The sequence below is a fragment of the Alligator mississippiensis genome, chromosome 2 (genome assembly GCF_030867095.1).
Source record: "Alligator mississippiensis isolate rAllMis1 chromosome 2, rAllMis1, whole genome shotgun sequence".
Lineage (NCBI taxonomy): Eukaryota > Metazoa > Chordata > Crocodylia > Alligatoridae > Alligator > Alligator mississippiensis.
The window spans coordinates 190,375,981-190,388,119 of NC_081825.1; the positions used below are offsets into that span (position 1 = coordinate 190,375,981).

The following is a 12,139-nucleotide window of genomic DNA, read 5'->3' on the forward strand; positions in this document are numbered from 1 at the left end:
ATAAGGTAATTTTATCTATGCCACAGGGCCTTACTACTTCAAGGCTTTGTTAAAGTTACTAGGCCTTACTTTATACAAGGCCTCACTACATCTTAAACTTTAATTAGGCTTTTAGCAACAACATATAGCTTAATATCTAAACAAATGCAGAAAAACACTTAGTCTAATCTTCATAGAGCCTTCAGCAAGCACCTTATCACACAGACAATTTCAGCTGTCACAAGTGCTCTTTGGTAGGAAAGGACATTCAAAGTCAACTGGACAGCGATGTCTACTATCCACAATTTGTTGCGAGAAGCACAAAGTGAGCAAACTGGAAAGAAAAACAAGAAAACAATAGTAAATCTTGTAATGATATAAGGTACCAGATTTTCAGAGAGAAAAGGTTTTTCCAAGGAAACAGTATCTCTTAATCAATAAGCCAGATGCAGATGAGCAATCTATTAAAAACTTAAGTATGGGCAAATCTAGGATTTTAAAAAGCGGCTGCAAATGGTGTGGTGCATCATCACATACAGCACAGCACACATTTTTATCGAGGAATGTGTGCTGAAACTAGAAAATTTACTAATATGTTAGGGGCCTAGGGTTTTCTTATGCAGTTTAAGATCAAAGCAAAAACAGATAACTGTAATGGAATGTGTATTAAATTACACATTAAAAACACAAAAATGGGCAAAAATAATAAAGAAGGTGTTTCTTTACTTTTGTAGTCATTTGAATTAAACATACATCTCTTTCAGATTCACAAAACAAAATCAAGCCTTCTTGAACATCTTGACAGTGCATCCCTTGCCTCAGTGAAAGTTATTTCCACACCTGAGTTCATGTTCACCTGAGTTAATAGTTCGACACCTGAATAATTGTTTTCAGCTACAGGTAAAAACAGTCTGCAGGGCTTTGAAATAAGAGCTACATTGCCAGGAGCGGCTAAACAGCAGAATTTAGGAAGAAAGAGTAGCTTGATTAGTGGAACATTAAGACCACTAGAAAGGAGCAAGGTTTGTTAGCACCTGTGGAATAGTTTAGAAGGAATTAGGTAGATTACAATGAGCCATGAAGTCAAGTGACTCCCTCACTGCTGCCTGAATAGAAATGCTGTTGACACTGCCAGGCAATTGGTTTTAAAGTTTGGGTAGAGCAGGAATTGAAGGGGAGTGCGACTTTGCCATTGCACCTCTTCTAGATTTACCCCTGGTAATAAAACATAATCTATGGTTGTGAGAAGCACTTGTGAGTTCTGTTGTGGTAAGACAGCATTGTACAATGATTGTTAGGGAGTTTTATCCGTAATTGGCAGCTACAGAAATATTTAAACAGTCTGGAGTCGGCTGTGTTGGAAGAATACATTATAAACATATTTTTGAGTCTTTCCAAGTGAAGATACTACAATTTGAACTTGATCATGACATCCTAACTCATGCAAACCTCCAGTTAGGATATAAGAGCAAGTCCCTAAGGAGCCTCTGTGCCTGACTGATGCATCTTTATCATCCATTCAGATTAATTTTCTCAGAGGGCCTATTTTGTAAACATGTATATTCTGCTTCCCCCTACGTTTCTAAAGGAAACAACAGTAGATTGATCAGATTACTAAGAATAGCTGCAGACTGCCTGCTGCCTGGATTTTCACCTGCCATTGTTTGGAATCAGCTAGCGCACTAACAGACATGGAAAAAAAACAACTCAAAATGGGCTTTATTAGAATCAGCAGCGCATTAGTTTGACCCAGCTCCACAGCATCTATATAGATCAACCGCTTTCAGTGGGGCGTTTTGGCACTTTTAACTAATAGCCAATTCAATCAGCTATTAAATAAGAGCATCAAAAAAGCCCAGCTAAAGCCCCAGATGTATACAAACGTTGGGCAAGCTGGGTCCAACTAACACAATGCCTCTTCAGGTGCCCCTGCGTCGAGCCCAGCGCACACCCAGGAGTTTAAAGTGCTGTTTTGGTTGGGTTTTTTTAAAATGGGCAAGCATCCCTAGTGGCTAAATATAACTAAAAGCAGCTGTTACTTTGGTTCCTTTGGGCAATGCACAGCTCCTGGCTGGCCTTTTGAGTTCTCCAAAGACATCTAGAACAACTAGCCTTATCAAAGTTAACATTCATGTATATTAATAAGATACCTTTGTGATTTATGGGGGAGAAAATAAACCTCTTTCTTAAACTCTTAGATGCAGATTTCTTCATGCAGTGTCAGTCACATGGTACATATTCTACAACAGATAGCTTCTTGCCGCTGCTGCTTTTCAGCAGTATTTTTCACTCGTGCACCAGCCAGAGAGTAGCTGGGCAATTAACATGTGATCCAATTTGAGTTACTGTGCAATTTTCAGCTCGCTCATCCTGCCAACCTGTAGTGTCATTGGATGAAATGGAGTGGTTGGGAGCTATCACAAGATTGTGGTGAGCTTCAGTGTCTCATGAGGAATTGTGCAATTACTGAGCGTCAGTCATACCACTATGTATCTGACCCTATCACTTAATAATTAAGATGACAGATGGAAAGGGAAACTGGGAATTTTGAAAGACATGGATTTGGTTTTGCATTTTATATGCAGTTAACTTCATTTTAAAATCTATTAATCCCCACAATTAAGAACTGAATTGTCACTTCATACAGCTATTTCTACATCCCTTCCTCAGAAGAGACCAGACTTACCTTAGGAAATGGGAATTGTCTTTACCATTCAGTTTTTATTAGGAAGCTGAATAACAAAAAGCATTGAGGTCTTGATCCACAGTCCATGGAAGTTAACAGGACCATTTCCATGGTCTACCATGGGGCTTAGATCCAGGTCTTACTCCTATACCAGTGGTCACCAACCAGTGGATCTCGATCCACCAGTAGATCTCGGAGCCTCTTGGAGTCGATCCGAGCCTGGGGTGGGAGGCTGAGTGCCCGTGTGCATGCACACACGCGCCCCCGCCCAGCAGGTCAGTCCATGGGAGAGCAGAGGGGCAGGGGCTAGATCGAGGCCCCCGTGGTGAGCGACAGTACCGCAGTGGCAGGAGCAAGGGCAAGTTGAGTGGAACCCCGGCCGGGTGGGACGCACCTGCTGGGGAGATGCAACTCCATATAATTTTTTCTCCCTCTGCCTTGATCTGTGCCCACCTCCTCCCACCCCACACTTACCTCCTGTTCAGGGGGGAGGGGTGGTGGCAGCAGCACACGGTAGATCTTGGGTTGCTTTTAAATACCAAAGGTGATCTCCTACTTAAAAAGGTTGGAGACCACTGCCCTATGATCAACTATATTTAGCACCTGGCTTAGAAAACCCAGTAGTTCCACATGAAATACTAGCACACAATCCTTGGTTTGCAAAGTAATTTACACTGGCAAAGGCCTGTTCTTATACTGAGCCCCTCTGACAGGTATGGAGATCTGACCCCATGTATTACTTGTCTGGGGCCCAAGTTTGTTGAATAGTTCCAAGTTTCCTCAGACCCAGACTAGAAAGAGAGACAATTTATTAGATTTTTTTAAAAGTGGAAGAAAGAAACCAAACCAGGAAGTGCCATTCTAAGTTGATGCTTTTTAATTGTTAATCTCCTTAAAAACAAAATCATTAAAAAAAAATTAAGACAGTGCTGTATTTTTTTTCTGTACAACCATATGAAAACAATAAAATGTGTACATTATGTCAAAATACTCAACTAACAGTAGCCCTTATTTGAAATACATCAACATTTCCCTTTTTAAATGGGCCCCAACTAGAAGGGGAAAAACAGCCAGGGAACCTAATTGTAACTAATCAGAACACTGAAATCAGAAAAGTGGATTATTTTGGATAAGCAACACCAACAATAAATATTGAATGGATGCAGGAAGCACAATGAGACAGTATAAATAAACAAGTTTTAGTCTTAGATCATGAGAATTATAGTACACAGAGCATCAGTTTTTATATGCAAGAAAAATACACTTTATTCAAGTCATTTTATTGAGGAGGCAATCTCCAAGATGATAAAGCATTACCTGGACTCCTATTCCTTCAAGAGAGAAATCCTGCTCTAGTCATTTACACTGGAACAGTGACCAATCTTAATTTTAATTAGCTTTTTCATGAAGTGAAATGGAATTTGCCTGCCCTCCTCAGGGAGTTTCCATTGGCTTCAAACAGAAGGTGATTCTAACAGAAAATATGATTGGTATCGTCATTCAGGATTCACCCAGGAATCTCATCTGCTGTATTTTTCTTCCCATAATTAGAGAACTTCACCTCTCTCCTGATAAGAGCAGACATTTGCTTTGGAAATCATAATTCACAAAAGTGCTTGCATGGATTTTGTTTCTTTCTTTGTTTAATAGTTAGGAATGGAAATATTTACTCTATTTTTTCTTACAATGAAAGTAAGTCATACCCAGGGTCCAGCCAATAAATCATCAGCGTTTAGTCAGATATAGTAGGTGCAGCTACTATTTGTTTACTGATGTTCTGCTGCCATGTAAGACAGGTGAACCATCCCACAGCAGAGAAATCTTCTGTACTATTTAAACCAGACACTCAAATCCAAGGGGAACTTTCTCAGTCCTGACAACTTTTTGGGGTTATCCTGGGAATAATGAATGCTGACCACCTAGGTATTCTCAGGTCATTCTTGACCGGTAGCACATCAAAGAAGAATCCCATTTAAGTGATTACTAGCCAACTGCCCATCAAGAATGACCGGGGGGGGGGGGGGACAGGGAGCAGGTAGGGATGGAGCATCTCCACCTACCACGCTGTGTCACCACCGCTTCCCAGGAGCGGGGGGGCGGCGCACAGAGGGGAAGAAGCTTACCCCGCAGTCCCCTCTGTCCACTCTTGCCAGCACCCCGTGCCACCACCACCTCCAGCATCGGTGGCCTTGCCACCCCCCACGGCCCTGCTCCTCGGGGGCAGTGGAGCGCTGCCATGATGGTGGGGATGGAGCAGGGGGGTGAGGCCAGTGGCACTGGCTTTGCACCCCCTATCCATCCCCTCCATCATGGCAGCACTCCGTACTCTGACTGGTTGTTTCACTAATCAATCAGAGTACTCCAAGAGTGTTATGGACAGACAGACAGACAGACAGACAAAGCCCTTTATTATATAAGAATACTAAAAGAAAAAGAAATGAAGTGTAAAGTACAGGTCTCTCTTTTCTAGTGTTCCTTTTGGAACTCCTTCCATTTGGTCCACGTTGCCAAGTGAAGTGATAAAGTAGCTGCATTTGGTTGTTACCTGACAAGAGTTTGGAAAAGGTAAAAATAAGACCCACCGTTGCAAATCAAATGCAATTTCTATTTCAGGGAGAATCTGGTAGAAGAATTTATTTGAATAATACTAAAGCATTTCAGAGAAGGGGGAAAATGCAATAAACAAATGGCTGCTCTGAATAATGGACAAACACTGTTGCGGTTCTCCCTTCAGTTTTACTTAAATGACATGCTTCTCATTGGGTCCACAACTGTGTACCAGCAAAGTCAATAGAATTCTTTAACTAACAGTGGACTCTACCAGGTGGCCAAGTTTCCTACATGTTTATCTTAATGCCACAAACATTTCTAAACTTTGCATGTGTTTTTGTCATTACTACCGCAAAAACTGGTTTAAAAATGCAGCAGAATCCCAAAGACCCTGTTCATTAACCCTTCATAAGATTTTTAACTACTTAATAGTTATTGTATAGTACGTTCAGAAACTTCATACCTCTTATGCAATGCAACCAGTGCACGGGATCCCAAGAACAAATGCCTACCTGCCCACCCCACCCCCACAGTCCTACCAGAACAAGTAGCTAGAAATAAATCCTTCATCAATAATGCCTTCATAATTCAACATTCATGTACCAGGAAAATAAATCCAAATTAGTCCTCAACTTGTAAAATTAACAGGCAAATTATTATTTTTTTAAAAATCAGTTAAAACAGCAGCAACATATTGCAAACATAAAAAACAATTAAATTATAACTTTGAGATATACACAGATAAAAACAGATCTCAGTTTTGACTGGATAAAACAACAGATTTTAGAACCTGGTATATACAGTAGACTTTTGTGCATTTACTTTTGGTGAAGAGAGTAAAGCCAAGGAACCTATTTGGGAGTACTTTGACACTTAAATTCTCAGATTGAAACTTTCACAGATGTATATATTTAAAGGAAAACAACAACAATGAGAGACACCAACCTGAGTAAAACTCTATTAAAATAGAGCCATCATTATTCAGTAAGTTATGTATTGCACCTTTAAATAAATCATTTTAGACTGTATAAAAACAGAATCAGCCAGAAATAGGAGATTTTGCTCCCCTTCTCTCTCTCTCTCTCACACACACACACGCGCGCACACACACACATGCACACACACACACACACACACACACTCTGTAGTTAAAGCTCAGAGCGACACACCACCCTCCTCTTCCCCTAGCTGAGGCACTGTGATGATAAGGCCTTGGAGGGTTGTGGTGAAAGGACAGATCACCACTAAAAAGTAGGAGAGTGTTACTACAATTAAAAGCTTGATATTAGCCTTATTTAAAAATCTATATGCAATCTAAGAGTTTCAGTACAAAAATATAGATCTCTGATGGTTTTTGTTTACAGAGTCTTGACTAGAAAAGGCACAATTTCTATATATAAAAACATCCATTTGTAGGAGATATTTGTACTCCTTTCTGTTTTTTAAATAAAAAGGAATGCTAAGAACAAATCAAAGATGCATATGCTCATAGCTAAATAATCAGATACAGTAGATAGAATATGTTCCTGACATTTATAATTAAATATATTAACAGTCTGGTGTCTGTATATGAAAATCATATAAAACTGTAATTAAAAAAGAGCCTGTGTCATTTATTACCTTTAATATTTTAAATTTAGTTCATCATTCATCCTGCAATACTACATCACTTACAAGTAGACTGAAGTTCCCACGTGAAAACAAAATTCCTCTGTTAATTGTAATAACAGTTTCTGCAACTCCCACTAGCATTTTTACATGGCATCTTCAAATTAGTCACACACAAAACTGTACAAAACCATGTACAACAGTGCATTTCCCTTTTCTTTGTGAAGGGAAGAATGGCCTCCTGCTAACTCATCTTCCTGTTTGGTTAGGCACAGTAGCCATTTGCCTTCCCAAAATTGGGCGCTGGTGCAAGATTTTCATAGATTGCCATTGCTGTTGTGTTTTGGTAGATAAGGTCCACTTTTTTGTCCCTCTGGGATTTAATAATGTCCAAAACACATTGGTTTAGGAAGACATATTGCTCCTAAGGAAAAGAAAAGTGAAAGACATCATAGACTTTAGCAAGCACCTTGCTCCAGCAAAGCCACAGCTCATGATAATAGAAGGGAACCTTTTTGATATGGTGAGAAATAACAGTAGAAGCATAATCTTAGATGACTTTACTTGTTCAAGATTTAGAAGCAATCCTAAAAGTAAACATAAGAGCCATACTGGATCCAACCAATGGTCCACATAGCCCAACATCTTGTCTCTGAAAGCGGCAAGTAGTAGAAATTTTAGAGAGAGTATGAACAGAACTAGACTAAAGTAATCCATCCCCTGGCATACCTTCCCTGACATCAACCATCATTGGCTTAGGGATGTCAGAGGATACAGCCCTAACCCCTATTTAATAAATCCCAATGTACATGACCTCCATGAATTTCTCTAATCCCCTTTTTGAACCTGGTTATTCCATCCACCTCAACAATGCCCTATGATCCCTTATGCAAGGGCCAGTGGTAGCTGTGAGAGCTTTACTAAAAGCAAGAGAGGCAGACGGTAGAGGCCTGAATTAGTGGTGCACCAAGGTATTCTCTGCCCCATCAGCGTTTCCATGGTGCTTTGATGGGTGCTCCTTTGTTGAACCACATAAAAAACAGAATTTAGAAACATTCTTGGCCCATCTACTACACATTTATTAATGCGCTTTTGCTACTGCACATTAAATCTAGTACTTCTAATGTGAGGTACTAAATAAATGCGCATCTGGCAGCCCTAATGTGCAGCAGCAAAAGTGCACAGGTTTTTAGTGACATTTAATATGGAGTAGCCTATTTTTACTGCGCATTACCGTATTAGCACAGTTTTTGATGTGATGCTTTAATGCACAGTAAAATGGGTTACTGTGCATTAAAATGCATGGGTAGACACACCCACTGAGTAGTAAGTAGAGAACACTTCCAGTGTGGAATGTATTTCTAAGATGTGGATTCATTATGCCTGTTACAGTTATTTTTAAGCATGTTACAGAAAGAGACATTTGCCTTACCTCTGTTTGTACCATTAGCGGCCGATGCATTCGAAGGTCATACACTACACCATACACGTCGGCAGTGTTCTCCATTTCTATTTGTTGGATCAGTCGGTCAATTGCAATAAAAGTACCTGTCCTTCCAACACCAGCACTAGAATAAAATCATTATGCATTAGGTAGATGAACAATAGCATTTTTATAGTATAGTATAATAGTGAATTTTGAGGTATATTCAATTTCCTTGTATAAAGAAGCAGTGAGATGAATCTAGGGAATTATGGTAAGAATTCTCTTTATACCTGCAGTGTACCAGAGTAGGAGATTCTGGGGGATTTTGCCTTGTGTATTCCTCAACAAGATGTCTAAAGCTGATGAGAAGTTCCGTAGTCTCTGGAACACCGTGATCAGGCCAGGCAGTGAAATGGAACTGGCGTACACAGTGACTGTCTGTCTCGTTATTCTAGAAGAACATACATTAAAAGGGAAATTAGGCCTCAATGTAGAAAAACACTCCTCCTAGCTTAATACTATGAAAGTTACCTTCTATGAATGGGCAGGATTGCCAACTGTCCTTAAATTTATATAAAAATCAAGGCTAAAACCACCTGTCCATAAAATCCATAAAAAATGAGCAGTCTGTAAAAAAATCGAAGCCAACAGTTTGATTAAAGCTCTGTCATCAAGAGCAGAGAATTCCTACCTGGTGTCTGAGCAGAAGCACAGCACCCTGAAGTGAGCTCTTTTTAGGGCTAGGGCTTTGTAGTCCACAGAGGTCTCCACAGCTCCCTCCTCCTGCCCTAGCCACATGCCACTACTGCTGCTGCATCCCATCTGTCTATAATACTGCTGGGGTGAAGGTAGGCTGCCGTAGGCAGACAAGAATCTTTCTTTGGGGACCTGTGCCAGGACAGGAGGAGCAGGACTGGCAGGGAAGGGGGTGGGGTGCAGAACGGTGTGGGCTGTGGTTGGGGGAGATCAGGGTATGGGGGTGAGTAGATGAGCCCTGAGGTGTAAAACCACTGGTGAAAGTCAGAACTGGGCACTACTTTAAACAAACATTATTCAAATTTCACCCCTCGTTCCCTGAAAGCCAAGGAAACTGATTGGCCCAACAAAGCTATATTTCAAATCAGATTCTTTTTTTGCCTTTTATTTTTTCCTCTCATTCGTAGCATCTGATAGCAGGAATGTGAAGTTATTTGTTCAGCCTAGGCTCCTGCACTCATGGGCAAACGGATTCCTCCTGAACTTCACACCTTACACTGGTGTGACTCCTTGTGTGACTAAGGAAAGCTCACATGAGCATGGACGCACACACGCTGCAGCAGTGGTAATATGGAAGCGGCCAAACTCCTCAACAAATTTCCATATACAGATTACTTAGTCTTACATGGAGTCCTATGCCAAGTGGTAACCACTATAGCTGAGGAATTCTCCCATAATACAGTTCCTGGAAAGAAGAGCAACTGGAGGCTAAGCCATCATCCATGTACAATCCCTTACTACAGCATAAATTCCCAGGCCAATACACAGCACAAAGCACTTTTAATCAAAGACTGGGAACAAATAAGAAAAGTACTAACCAGTCCCAAATTAAAACAAAAATGAACAGCTTATTTCCTTTAGCTAAGTTTTACTTTCTTTTTGAAGTTCAGAAAAATAAGTATGTTCCCACCATTTAGATAGTGTAGCCGCAGGAATATGGTAAATATATGTTTAATTTTTGTCTTTCTTTTCTGTTCTTATACACATAAAGAATTACTCACATCTTCTATTGTGAAGTCCCTTATTGTCCATTCTGCAAGGACAATCTCTGAAGTCATTGTTACAGTAATATCACCATAACTCATGGGTTGTTTGTCTGCCCAATACTGCTCACACTTTGTCTAAGAAGAAAATTAAAGTTATTTGTATTGTATGGTAGCGATACAAGTGATTTTATGGAAAGCAATGAGAAGAGAGAGAGAGAAGCTTTGCAAGGACATGCTGTCTAATTCTTACCCTAAATTAGAGTGTAGTCTGGGGCTGCTGAATAGTCAATCTCGTTTTAAAATAAAATGATCATTATTTTCTTATTACTTTCTAAAAACCTAAAAAAGTAGTACAATTTACTCACTTATATGGAATATATGATGATTCTAGCTGACGGTGTTTACTGAAGTTATTATTTCATCATTTACTTCTGCTTTAATGTACTGGGAATGCAAAACATTCATAAGTCAATCCCAATTTATTGGGGGGGTGGGGTGGGGAGGGAAATGTCATCAGTTAAATTTATACTTAGTGTAACTTTATTGCCCTGTTCCAATATCCTCCTTTAGGCCAGTATAGGTTTATTCTGCTTTGATGTACCTGCTTGATATGTTGTGGAATGGTGAAGTACTGTGCCCAGTTTTGAGTACACTTTAAGGAGACAAATTGCAAAGAGTACAAGAAAGAGCAAAAAGAATGATAAGGCATTTGGAAAAACCATGATCTATGAGCAAAGGGTGAAAGGATAGTTAGTTCAGTTTAGAAGTGAGAGGACTTGGGAGGGGACATGCAAAACATCTTCCATTATGTAAAAGATTGTTATAAAGAGGACAATGATCAATTGATTTGCATGTCCACTAGGAGTAGGATAAGTAGCAAATAAAATTTAGATTAGATATTAGCAAAAACTTTTAAAGCATAATGGACAGTGAAGCAGTGGCACAGGCTATGTACAGAGATTCTGGGATCCTTTTTATGGGAGGTTTATAGAATAAGTTAAAAAATTATTGCTTACAGATGGTCTGAGTACACTTGATACTGCCTCAGAAAAGTGGAATTGATTAGAGGACTTCTTTCTAGCCCTGTATGTCCATGCACCAGACCTGGCACCAGTAGTGGAAGTCATACATACATGTCTACCATCCATCCTTCTGTGGTAGACACCAACTCTACCTCAGTGTATTCTGACTACCATGCAATAAAGATTCCAGTATATTTGTAATTATGCTTGATCCCCAATTCTTTTTTTTCCAAAATAACCCAAATATGGTGATCTTCTGGGCATACTACACAAGGAGCCCAGCTGAACAGATGGCTGGAAAGGGTTTAAGGTGGTCTCCAAACCAAAAGAGGTATGAAAATTTGCAGTTAATCTCCATTGTTTAATGCTGCAAGGATTATGGTCTTAATAAGCATGAGTTGCAGTTAGAGCCTCGTATTGGTATCCTTTACAGCAAAAAAAAAATCCAAACCAATATTCCTTGGGATACTCAATAATCGTTTTTTTGATTCAGTAAGTGTGCCTCATTACAAATCTAAGATTGACTGAAAATGCAATGCTGAAAACAGCTGTGTCTACAAAAGAACATTTTTTTCTTTCACTTATATAAAAGCTTTGTTTCTACTCCAACTGCAGAGAGGGAGCTTTTCTCTGCTTATTTCAGTGGACCTAGATCAGGTCCAAAATGAAAGCTAATATGTTTAAGCAGACGTATTCAAGCAAGTACAACAAACAGTGACCAAAAAAGAAAAAAAAATGGATGGAAGTTCAAGTTGCTCATGTAGATGCAACTTTGTCTTTTGAGCACTTCTACGGAATGGTGCGATTGCTTAATGAAGTAGACAGGTCATTCTGCACATTACCTCCTCAGACACCGCTAGACTACACTTCTGCATTCAAATCCATCGGAGTAGGTCTGAATCCACAACTGAAGCCATAGTTTCTAACATTCTGGATAACTGATGTTTCAGTACATTTGCTATATTGTTTACACACTGGTTTATCTGGTCAAGTACATTGCTTCTAACGGGCTATTTCAGATGAAGACTAAAACAGGACTAAATGTACTAAAACCTGGTGCATTTATATACATGCTCTGGGAGGGGAGTGGGGGAGGAGTGCTTTAATTAGAGTGCTCCAAGAGCTG

The 12,139-nt window shown here is 39.8% G+C and overlaps 1 protein-coding gene across 1 annotated transcript in view; it reads right to left on the minus strand.

Moving 5' to 3' along the window:
* Window positions 1-3,519: 3,519 nt before the first annotated feature.
* The window catches only part of PTPRJ (protein tyrosine phosphatase receptor type J), a 142,032-nt gene continuing 133,412 nt past the window's right edge, over window positions 3,520-12,139 (minus strand). Inside the window, exons 23-26 of the mRNA XM_059722601.1 lie at window positions 10,007-10,126; window positions 8,540-8,700; window positions 8,256-8,391; window positions 3,520-7,247 (exon numbers count right to left, since the gene is read on the minus strand). Of these exons, the coding sequence (XP_059578584.1) occupies window positions 7,089-7,247; window positions 8,256-8,391; window positions 8,540-8,700; window positions 10,007-10,126 (576 nt within the window). The 3' untranslated portion in view covers window positions 3,520-7,088. The remainder of the gene's footprint in view (window positions 7,248-8,255; window positions 8,392-8,539; window positions 8,701-10,006; window positions 10,127-12,139) is intronic.